This window comes from Struthio camelus, chromosome 2 (genome assembly GCF_040807025.1).
Source record: "Struthio camelus isolate bStrCam1 chromosome 2, bStrCam1.hap1, whole genome shotgun sequence".
Lineage (NCBI taxonomy): Eukaryota > Metazoa > Chordata > Aves > Struthioniformes > Struthionidae > Struthio > Struthio camelus.
The window spans coordinates 2509908-2522083 of NC_090943.1; the positions used below are offsets into that span (position 1 = coordinate 2509908).

Genomic DNA, 12176 nt, shown 5'->3' on the forward strand with positions numbered 1-12176 from the left:
TCCAGGAAGGCTGCAAATCTGATTCACTTTCAGGTCCATAAAGCTATTCACTGCAAGACCCTCATTGTCCCATGCAACTTTCAAGCCCGTACACATGCACTTCATGTGCTGCAATACAGCAACGCAACCTTTCCTCACAACCTCCGTCTGTGGCTCCACAGTCTGCATGTACACAAATCTGCAGTTCCTGTTGCCTTCAACATGTACGGTCACTGAGCAGGAGGGAGGATGAGGCATCAAGCCAGGCTTCGAGCTGGTGGGGACACCACACAAAGGAACTGTGCTGAAGGCCTCTGCCCCTGCTATAGTCCAAAATGCCTGTCCTCCCTTTTGCAGACTCGAGACACAGCCCTGTCAGTGTAACTGGAAAGCTGTCACAGTCGAGAGAAGTTTCTGCCGGCCAGTGGCATCTCCGATACTTTTTAGCTGCCGGAGGTCACAGCAGCAAATTTTGTAGCAGACCTGAGTGTGTGCGTATGTGTGTGTGTGTGTGCTGACATGCATAACAGTGGAAGCTTAAGATAACATTATTGTATAAAACAAGAACAGCACTGGCTATTTATTATCAAGATAATCAATAAGGAAAGACTATTTAGGTGTTATTTACCAGAATATAAAAAAATGGCCATTGTTTTATAAAGGACCTTCCAACTTTCTCCTAAACATCCTTTTTTGTGCCCATCTTGAGGTGCATATGCTGGTGGATACAGACTTGGGAACCTGGGCTATTGTGCAGGCACAGACATGCACAGCAACTCTGAAACACATTCAAACATTAATTAATAAAAAAGGCCCCAAGAAAACTTATTGCATAGGGTAGCAAAGATTTTGCGTGGCGCCATGGACTCAGGACAAAAAGGGGCCTAAGCTGTTTCCCTCGTAATAAGAACCACCCCTTTTCTCAGGACTTATGCATGCCCATTTGGACAAGCGATGTTTCCTATGGTAGAAGACCGTACCTCCTCTCCTTGCGTTCACATCTGCACATACTATTCTGTGCACCCCGATAAGTGTTCCTCATATACTAGGCAAGATGTCTCCTTCTTTGCAGCTGGTGATGAAGCATTTGAAGATATATAGGTAAAGCCTCTGTTAGAATCACCATACGAAGCAACCCTGAACCAGTCTTCATCATCTATGTTTCACAGCAAATTCTGTACGTTAGTGGAAACATCTGTCTAGTTTTGCCATCCAAAAAGTAATGGTTATTTAATGGTGTAAATCTTCTGCCGGGCTTTTTTACTTCAACACCAGCATCAAGTAGGTTGGAAAAAAAAAAAGTCTAAAACAGTCTAGCACTTTGGATTAAACAAGTTGAATGCAAGTAACAGAACGCAGTTTTACAGCTTTTCTGGTGCCTGTTAAATAATGTTTGATTCCTAGGAACATGTTCATTTCATGTGAGCCTCACTTGTGCCCTCACATTATTCTATACTCCTCCTGAACTTTTGGCAAGTTCAGGGGAAGGACGCCTAGTTTACAGAGGGAGATATGCAGAAGTCTTTCATCTGTCAGTCCCAAGCATCGCTCCTGATGGTAGACCTGGTTCTTCAAGCTTTCATGTCTGAGGCTATATATCAGAAGAGAACCGCTGGGGCTCTGTGTCACCATTCGACTGGCATAGGTGAGAATGGGAAAGCACCTCTAGGAAGTCTTGCAGAAGGACAGAAAGGCAGTGAAAAAGAAATCAGAACTGGCTCTCCTACTTTTGCAATCAGCTTCTGCTTTAACCTACTGTCCTGTCACTCTTCATCCAGGTAAGCCTTAGTCCCCAGTAGCACTAGGACTGCTGAGGACTATGTGCCCTTCTGAGCAAACCTGTTTCCATGGTCTCAGAGCTGTTCTGGTGCCAATGGTGCCACAAAAAAACCCACCAGTTAGGTGATGAATTAAAGGTCCCTCACTCGTGGAGACAAGGTGGTCTAAGGCACGTTCTGAATTGAGAAAGCTCAGCAGTTCCTTGGCATGATAATCAGGTACTTTTCACAGCTAGCTCAGTCTTCACCTTCAGCAGAGCACAAGGCATGAACTCACACCTGGAGAGCTGCAGTGGATATGATAACAGCTCTGCTTCCACCCCACCCCTTGTGTGAGCTTCCTGCCAGAGGTCCCTCCTACCTTCTCCCCCAGGCTGTCCTTTCCACTGTGTAAGGATTCAAAGGCAAATGATAAGGGGCTTCTCCCTGCCTGTGGTACCTGAAATACAGCTGGTTGAAGCTCTCCATCTGGTGCAATATAGGTGAAGGTGGACCCCAGGCAGGAGCTGAGAGGCACTCCTCCCTCTTCATAGCACTGTCCCTGCTTCCAGCATCCTCTTCATGCCCTCTCCCTTCTACTCATGCCTTTCACTCCAAAAGAACGTACCAGCATGGAAAATGAGGCCTTTTCCCCTGAGTCCAGACCTATTTGTTGGATCATCTCTGCAGAAGCCAGCGGGACACTGCTTAAAAAGGTGTTCCCAGATTTGGGAGGCATGCGTAGTGCTGCCTACTTCTCTCCCCGGTGTGCTGCTGCCAAGCCCAGACCTGGGAGTGACGCAAATACAGAAACCAGCAGCCTGTGGACCTTGAAATCAAAGCAACACACCATAAGGAAAATAAACAGCCCGCAGGCCTGCTTAAAAATGTTGGTGGTGGTTGAGATGGCTCTGGGGAAGGAAAGAGCACGTTAGTAGAGAGCACACGGGCCAAGTCTTGATCCCAGGTGCTGGCTCTCCTGAAGATTGATCTGGGTCACCCTCTCCTCCATCACAGCGCTGCAGTTTTCAAAGAGTAATACTTTTGGTGCAAAACCCTTGAGCTCTGTGGATGAAAGAGACTATGCAAGATCCAGGGACTCCCCCATCCCCTCAGAGCGACATTACTGGGCCTCAGTTTCCCATTTACAGGTTCCACCAAAAAAAAAAAAAAAAAAAAAAGAGCCAGGCTTAGCAAGAAGATAGCAGTTCTCCTGAGTGAATCAAATCCTCCTGACAGCTAATCTCCTCTTGGGTGTCTGCTGCTGTCTTATCGCAGCCTCTCCTAGGAAGAGAGCCAGATGCCACAGCTTTCACTGCTAGATGTTCCTGCATGCCGGGGGTTTCTTCTCTTATCAGCCGGCACTCAAATAAGCAACCCAGTGTGGCTGAATTATGCTAGATGCTGAGAGGCAGCCCTGACAAGGATTTAAAGGCACACTGCCATGACGCTCGCCAGGCATTAGGCCTGCCTTGCTCTACCTGATTAAAATATCTAGAAGCAAAAATTTCCTGTAACCACGGACAAAGTGACTGTGTAAAAATGTTGCAGGCAGAGGAGCAGCAGTGACTCGACTTACTCTGTGCAGTACCTGAAAAACTTGCTTTTCTTCCTTTCCTTCTCTTTAAGTTTTCCCTGTAGAGGGTCTGCTTGCTTTAAAAATGAGCTCTAATGTGGCCTTCTCTGACTGGAGCAAAAAACTTAGCGTTCCTGGGTTTTTTGGTAGACGAATAAGAATCATATAATGATTGAGCAGCATGTCCATGAGAGTTATACCTCCAGCACCACCTGAATGCTCTCTGTGTGTTCTGTGAAGCCACATTTCTGCCAGTGGGCTGCTACAAGCCTGAAGTTTTAATTGTCACACGACTTGTATCCCGTCATAGAGTGGAAGCAAAGGAAAAAGATGGAAAGGGATGGGCTGTCGGACAGGAGGAGGCTGGAAGATGCCTTCCTATGGTATCTGAGAAAGCTGGCCATCAGCTGTTCCAGGAGAAGCAGCAAAACTTCTGCTAACAGGTGTGCAAACATTTTAGCTCTTCTTCTGGTCTCTGGTGGTCAAAAGTCATGAAGCACGCTGTTTGGCTTGTAAATGCCCAAAAACCTTGCTATGGATTAGAAGACCTCCCCAGAGACTTGTCATTTATTTCAGTGACATGTATTGACAACATAAGTCTTTATGTGTTCTTTTCCTCTCCCCCCACCACGTCATTAAATAAGGCAATGTAATAGAGTCTCGAATTGGGCCATTTTCCACCATTTGTTATGTGATGACGCCATCTTGTGGAAGTTGCTAAAAGCAGTTTGAAACTGCACCTAAATCACATCTACGTTTGCAAGTCCTGCTGTGCAGCAAGAGTAGGTCTGGGGGGTGAAAGCACGGGAGACCTACCATCCATGTTTGGTGCACTTCAGTGGAGTAGCTCAAGTCTGATCCTGCAGATATGGGTGCTGCTAGCAACTGTAGCATGCTAGCTGGTGTATAGTGGGACCGTATCTTTCTGGGGCGTATCTTCTATTTCCATTTCATCCAAAAGGAATCCAGTCTGAGTGTCCCACAACCGCTCTGATGTGAATCAGAGTGAGGTAGGCAGGGACATCGGCTTCAAATGCGTATTCCTCATCTGAATTCAAATGACAAAGCAGACACACCTTGAAGGTCTTAAAGCTCTGATAACGAGGTGAGATTGTAAACCAATGGGATCAGGCCTAGGCCCTGGGAAGGATGCCTCTGCCTCTGGTTGCGCCAGCTCCAGCTTTGGCTGGGAGGGTGATTGTGCTCCTGGAACTGGGCAGAGGAACCACACAAAAGCTCTTCTCTGGCTGTGGTCACCTTGGAAAAGCCAAGTGTTGTTCAGCGTCCCAGGCTGATATCAAGGCATCCTCCAGGAGCTTGCTCACAGGAAATCTGTGCCTGCTGCTGGGAGGTGAAACTTTGCAGGGGAAACCTGGGGAACCACCAATGCTTTGGGGAAGGCAAAGCAGAGGAGGCGGGAGATGTGGCTGGACCAAGAGGCAAGAGATTGGTGAGAACTGACTGTGAAATCCAGTTACACTCGTATTACTAGGTTCAAACCTATTATATTTTGACTCAGATTGCTGACATGGTTAACTAAGGGTAATAATTGTCCCCTCATATAACGTGTTGTTTTCATAAAGCTGGTTGATAACATAGCTTAAGCTGATATAGGTGCTTTCAAATCCATTCTGTTCATTGAAGGAAACAATTTCTTTAAATAAAAGGATTGCATCAGAGAAGAAGAGCCCTAAAGTGGCTCCCTTCCTTGTTGTGACACGCTGAATCTATCTTATCACCTTGATGAGAGCTAAGACTTAGCAGGCTGAAAACCTGCAATTTCCTAGAAAATATCACTCTGGTAATATATAACTGAAACGACCTGTGTGTGTCAGTGGGCTCTTGAACCTTAAAGCAGATGGTATTTTGTAGTTGAATTGCACATGTCCTGTTTGTTACTCTGGCTAAATTCAGATCCTCAAAATAATACAGCTTCTCACTTTTTGCCACTTGCAGCATTTTAAGTATCTGGGCTGTAACTTTCTTTGTAAGCTGCTTTCTGTAATAAGTTTCATTGCTGGGCTGTCACCAGAATGATAAACTATCATAAGTGTTTTCTTCTTGCTACTGAGATTTTTAGGTAATTGAAGAAAGCTTAGCTTCTTTCCCTCAAATGGCACATCTTGGTGTGGAATCTGATGTGTTAGTTTGCCAGCATGAGAGATTTTTCCTGCTTGTAATAATCCTAAATAAGTTGGTAATGCCAAAGCCAGTTTCTAAACAATAACAAGATACCACACGCTTACTCGGGGCCGGGGGAAAGACTGATTACAGTATGATGTCTCTAAACCAAAGACAACCAACCAAAGAAACCCCTTTGCATCTACTTGGATTTTAAACCTGCCAATGTTAATTTTGATCCCTGCTCCCTGCGTTCTAGGGAGTCCGTGGAGTTAAATATTTGGTCATGTTTATTTTACTTTACAGATTTTCTTGCGCTTGTTTGCAAAGGGTGTTGTGGCAAGAGATGAACTAACATACGCTTCACTAATTGAGAACAGTTGAAAACCCTAAGAGCACTTATCCTGGAGGCTTCGTTGGGTGTAGGGTATGTTATCTGCCCAGAAAGGGCAAGGAGGGGAAAAGAAAACAGAGGAAAAGGTTTGTACTTGCTTTGAAAAGGTGAATGTCTCCGGTTTAAAAAGAGCATGGGAACATAACAGGAAGGGTATTGGGGAAGGACTGATAGAGAATACCTACAGCAACCAAAGTGGAGATTCTGGTAACAACAGGTGACTCTTTTTCATCCATATCAGCAGAGAAAACACCGCAGCCTGTTAAGTCCTTTGAGTAAACTAGGGCTACAACTAGATGTTGCATCAGCTGCAGTTTTAGCAGTAAATTTAAAAAGCAAGGAAGCTTAGAAGTCAGTTGTCAACACTAGGACGTTGTGGAGGGTGTCCAGCAGACTTGCGCTCTCCCAAGCAACGGCTGCCTGTAGGTTGGGGTTGGTACGGCCCGTGATCGTTCTCTCCTGGCAGTTCACATGTGGCCGCCGCGTTTGAAAAGTAAGAGGGTTTAAAGTTTATGGACGAGGCTATTTCACGCCTGCCAGCCTCCAAAGCAGGAAACGGTCCTGGATAATTTTAATTTCCTACTATGGAAGGAGCCACTGTTCTCAGGGGAAGCCTATCCTAACTTTTTTCCTGACTTTCATCAGGAAGCCTGCTTAAAAACGAAATGTGGAAGTGACTGCAAACTGACAAAGTTCACTGCTCAAAGAAAAGAGAGAAAGAGTAGAAGAGGGGCAGAGTGAAGGGGAAGATGTGGAGAAAGCGAGCTGCTTGGGATAGTGTTTCGAAGAAAGGTGGAAAAATACAAGAGAGCAGGAAACCTGGCAGGGGACGATATTACTCTGTACTTGTGAAAAGGAAGTCTGCGGAGCAGAATGAGAGACCTTTAGAGCCTCAGAAGGACTCTTTCCTGAGCAGGGGAATTGAGAAGGAACCATGGGAAAATGAGAATAAGGATGTGTAACAAAGGATGAAGAACAAAAGGATTAGCTGGAACAGAGTGATTAAAAAAAATGGAGTGCTCAGGTACGAGTGGGATTACAATTAATCAAACCGGCCAAGGCAGCAGGAAAGAAGAGACCCATTACTTAACGAAGAATGAGAGCGCAAAGTGATGAAGAAAGCTAAGGCACTCGAGGCCTTCTTTCCTTCAGTCATCTTAAAGTGGTTCATTGTTCCATATATGAATTTAACTTCAGCAAACAAATTAGGACTACAAGCCAGAATCAGAAGAGAAGGTGGTTAAAAAATGTTTAGGAGATCTAGGTGCGTATAAAACCATATGGCAGGGTGGTATCCCTCCTGGAGTGGCTAAGGATTTGTGGCAGTTGCTGAGCTGATGGTAATTGCCTTCAGGAACTGGATATGGGCTCTGTCCCAGTGCTCATTTATCCCCAACAGAAAAAAAAAAAAAAGGACAATTAAGGGAGTTACTGGCAAGTCTGTGTAATTTCATTTCCTGGAAAGATGCTGGAAGCAATTAACTTATTAAACACTTTGCAGATGCCTAGAAAGTAACAAGAACATGAGAAACAGGAATGGGCTTATCAAGTGTGGCTTGTATCAAACTGATCTAGTTTCTTAGTGTGACAGTATAGCTGGCTCAAAGAGAAAGCAGGAAATCTCATCTTCCGTAACCTTGATAAGGTCTTGACAGTGTCCTGCGTGACATTCCCAATAGCAAGTGAGTGAAAGTAGTCTGCACTGAGCAGTGAAGATGGCTTAATTACCCTTCCCAGAGTGACCTGCAAGGGGATGAAGCTGGATGAAGACCTTGTGGTGGGGAATCAGCCACACCTAGACAGACCCTCAAAGCCTGCTGGCAGAGTGCCTGATCCCATCCCACAGTAGTCACCAGGTCTCAGCCAGTAGCTTCCTAATGCCTGGATCCATAAAAAGAAATTTAGGTCATGAAACACCTGCTAAAATCTGCAGGTCGTTCAAAGATCCCATCCTGCCTGCCTCTGCCATATGTAGCCCTGTTACTCCAGAGGCCAAAGAGCCTCAGCCATGGCCGTGTGGTCTGCAGCCCTCCCAGGGTCAGGAACGGGTCCTATTTAGGGTGGTGCTTAGCTGGCGCAAGGCAGAGAATTGTGACTTACTGACTGCCAGGACAAAGATGGCAAAGATTCCAATCACCTGCCAGAGACGCAGCCCCCAGATCACCACCGTCTCTGAAGTCACAGGGTCCGGCTTCTTTTTCGGGGGTTCTGTGGTGGCCTGGGAAAGAAGGAAAAGAGGAATGTGGTTTAAGAATTGGAAGGGTTACTGTAAAACAGCACAGTGGCATAGAAACTAGCGGCCCCACTTCTCCAGGCCTCCAACAATTTGGAAGTCTTCAGGGAACAGGAGTTTCAACAAAGAGCTCATATTCAGTTTTTGTTGTGTTTTTTTTTTTTTAAAGTCTCAAGTGTTGTCAGCTTTCATGATTATAAAGCAATCCTTTTTGCCTTTATTTCTTAGTCATAGCTTTTTCTGAAGATTCAGGCTCCTGAAGGCTTTCATATTTTGGATACGTATTTCATATTTTGCAGACATATAGCTAGAAGTGATTGTTAAGACTCTGCTTTTGCAGGATGGGGTGGAGTGGGGTGATGGCAGCCAGGGTAAATGGAGAACTCAGATGGTTGGACAAGTCCATGGTGATAAGGCAGGTCTGTGAGTCCGAGCCAGCCGGACCCATGGTGAGGCATGGACAGGGCTATGAGGCAGTAAGGGGCTGTATCTTGGGTGGGAGTCAAGCCCTATAGCCTCTGCTTAGAACGACTCCCACAGGATGGGGATCAGGCCTCGCTGCGCTGTCCCCAAGCTGACTCTGAGCCCTGGCAGCCAGACCTCTGGGAAGGAGGCAGGATGCTCCTGAGACCCTGGAATAAATTGATGCCTGACTGCCAAGCCCTGGAGAAACATTGCAGGAGAAGCGTTAGATCAAACGGGACAGAAGGAGTTGGGTATGAGATAGCAATGGATGGTGACTGCCAAGTTGGTCCATTCTTTTTCTCACCATGCACTTATTGTAAGAGCTGACAGCAGAAAAGGGTAGCCTACTTCCCTAACCGTGGTTTTGGCGTTGAAACTATTGGGTCTGGTTCATTTCTTGTTCTACATTCCTGTCTTGACCATAAGCCAGTCCCTTTTCCAAAGTCCAGGCTTCAGGGGGGCCTGAGAGAGTGCTAGGGCATGGCGCACCCTCGGTTCTTCCTCTGCTCACTTCCTTAATCCTCGTGGCAACTCCAGCAGCCTACAGCTACCCTGCTGTCTGCATCTCAGAAGCAGTATAAGAAGGAGCCAGGTGGCTTGCCTTCCCCACACCAGCCCTGCTGCCACTGCTGTAGGAGTTATGGTGGCAGAAAACTTGTCCTAGCAGGCGTAGTCCTGGCCAAGCCTGGTTTATCAGCCCTGCAGGCTGGAAGGATAGATGTGACCCTCCAGTTGTCCTACCCTGGAGCTCCTCCAGGCATGTGCCTAAGCATGGGCTTGTGTCCAAGCTCTGTTATATCTTCAGATATACAGACATTCAGAGATGTTGCCTGAACTTCCCTTTCTAGCAAGGGAATGTTTCACAGGAGGGCAGGAGGACTTTGCAACTTGAATAACAAGCATTTCTGCGGTGCTGTTTCAAAGCTCCTTGATGTTAAAGGTGTGAGTAGTGGTAAGATTCAGCCTCTTAAATGTAGGCACCTAGTGCCATTTGAGGTGCTGTGGGGTATCTTCCGGCTGCCAATCCAGCAGCGCATGGCTTGGTCTTGCATGGTCCTGCCATACATGCCAGCCACTATTTGGATGTCAGACACTCGAACGTCTCAAATGGCACCAGACAATTGACCTCATAGCAGTGGCCTCATCCCCAGGAGATGCGAGACAAAGTCAGGAGGTCTCATATCTATGCCTTGTTCTGTCTGCCTCCTGTTGGATGAGCACCTAGGGCCTCAACTTTCCCACAGGTAACAGAGGAACATTATTGCTTCCCTACTTCTGCCTTGAGCTATTTCAAAGGAAAATGCTGCACAAATATGATAAAGGAACAGATACTGTGGCTTCCTTATAAGTTGGGGAGGGGCACTTGAGTTAAATGCCTACTATGGGGCCCTGATCCCATAACCCCTGTGTAGGAAAGGATTGATGAATTCTTGAAGGGCAGCAGTATGTGCAGGCAGCAATTCCCACAGAACACATCTTGTAGCTATCAAAATGGCAAAGAGGAATTGAATAATTACTTAAGTTACATTTAAGCACTGGGGATCCAAGCCTATTACCAGCAGACTCTCCCTGTAAAGTTAGCCCCACAGAGTGCAGATGTTGGATTTCATGAAATACAAGAGAAAAGGGTTCAAAAGGTGGTCACTGTGGACTAGAGGCTCTATTTCCATAGCCCAAGCTGTGACTCCTGCAGCAGTATGAGCAATTCATGTGATTTAGGAAGGAGGGTGTATGGTAGGCAGATTGGACAACGTAGACAGTGCTGAGGAGTTGAGACTGAAGCTTAGACCAAGGGAATCCAGTGCTGCTTTTATGCACGAATTACTGTGAACAAACAGCTGTGTTTTCAGACATACAGAACTCGGGCAGCCTTCCCTTCCCTTCAGCACAATTCTCTTTGCAAAGTAGTAGTTAGCTAACCTGTACATGCTGAGAGCCCTGAAGTTACATTAAATATGTAGAGACCAAGCTGTGCTACAGAGCAAGAGGAAGGTCCTGGCTTCTCTTTTAGCTTTTTCCCTTGCAATAATAGACCACAAGAATGCTGAATGGCAAGGTGGTGCTGTTTCGTTTCTTTCTGTGCTGTAGCCCACAGGTTCCCTTTGTAGTTTCGGCATATACATATCGTGACCTGGCAAAGAATTTAAGGGACACGACCCCAACTGCTTTTTTTTTTTTTTCTCCCTTAAAAATAGCTTTGTTTTTACAATTAAGTGGATGTTTTTCCCCTCAGGTGAAAGTATACACTTTCTTTCAAACTAAACTTGGTTTTGGGCACAGTCAACTTCTTTCTGTCTTCCTCTCCATTAGAAAAAAGTTAAAATGAATTAATAATTAAAAGAGAATTTGAAAAAGAATGCTTTCTCCAGGGTTTTCTCTCCATTCAAAAACAGTAACTTTCTTTTTAAATCAGACTTGCTTCTATGTTTTGGGTCACTAATGACAAGTCTGAGGAAAGAAACATACTCTTAAATCCTGTTCTAAATGTCACGTTGAGCCTGGTTGTCTTTCTGGAAAATATATCTTAAAAAGTTAAGTTTTTCAGGCTAACAAGGGGGTCTTTGAATTAAATTCTCTGGCTTGTATTGTATCAATGGTTGGAAGAGATGCGAGAATGTCTTGTTTTATGCATGTCTGCAAAAATAAGATTTAACTAAAAAAGTGTATTTGATGCAGCACCAAAAGTGTTCTAGTTTCCAGCCCCTCAAAAGGCTTTAGAAAGGAAGCATAAGGGGGCAGTGAGAAAATGTGTGAAAAATAGGATAATAATCATGATAGCCTTATCTTGTGAAGACAGTGTTGTCATCTTTCTTTGCGTCTTACTGACGATCTAGCTAGTACAGAGGAAGAGCCCTGCAACCCACAGCTGCCTCTCTCTCTTCAGCCTCCAGGAGTGCTTCGGTCTTAAACTGCCACCTAGCTGCTTTACGGATCACACAGCCACCTTGCAGGACATCGATAGGAGGCATCGATAACGTAGACGATAGTGTAAAGAATGATCACAATGGAGGTTTCAGCTCCTCCTGCTTTTTATCCTGGAAGTCAGTGTCAATGGACCATCTCTTTAGAGGAACATCTGCCCCTTGACATATAAGATAGAATGCAATAAAATAGAGCTAGAAGTGTCTAGCAAGGCCACCTGCTCTCCCTAGGCTTATGACATCTATAGCATTGACTTCTCTGTCTGAACTGTTGTCCCTAGGTTCACTTTAGAGTCACTGAAAGGAAACAGGCACATTTATGAGGCAATCTGTCTGACCTATATTAGATAGATATCTGAGATAAGGGGAATTGCATCCACAGCTCCATATCTTTAGGGAGATTCTGGGGTAAATAGCTTTAGAGATTCATGCTTTCTGTTGAACAAACCTCTCCAAAGTACCCAGTTGGGTCGAAACTGGACAGGGCCATGATGGCTTCCATGATAGCTAAATGGTGGGCAGAGAGGTACCTAGGTTTCATCGCAGATCCAGTTCTTAATTTTTCTGTGCCTCAGTTCCCCACCTCTGAAATGGGGATGACAACATTTCATAGCCATGTTGAGAGGATAACTGTTACAGGTAACGAAGCGTTCAGATGTTACAGAGATTGGAGGGCTACCTGAGAAATACTTTGGGTTAATGCATAGTGGGAGAGAAATCTCACTGTAAA

General features: G+C 45.5%; 2 protein-coding genes across 8 annotated transcripts in view; one reads left to right on the top strand and one right to left on the bottom strand.

Annotated features, from left to right (window-relative positions):
* TMIE (transmembrane inner ear) overlaps window positions 1-12176 on the bottom strand; it is a 40621-nt gene that overhangs the window by 17168 nt on the left and 11277 nt on the right. Inside the window, exon 2 of the mRNA XM_009684163.2 lies at window positions 7928-8045. Coding sequence (XP_009682458.2) covers window positions 7928-8045 — 118 coding nt within the window. The remainder of the gene's footprint in view (window positions 1-7927; window positions 8046-12176) is intronic.
* Window positions 1-12176, top strand: part of ALS2CL (ALS2 C-terminal like) — a 78445-nt gene that overhangs the window by 2568 nt on the left and 63701 nt on the right. The window contains exon 3 of one of the 7 annotated variants that reach the window (XM_068934066.1): window positions 1052-1757. The exons of the other annotated variants lie outside the window; for them this stretch is intronic. The gene's annotated coding sequence lies outside the window, so the exon portion shown is untranslated. The remainder of the gene's footprint in view (window positions 1-1051; window positions 1758-12176) is intronic. 7 annotated transcript variants of the gene reach the window in all.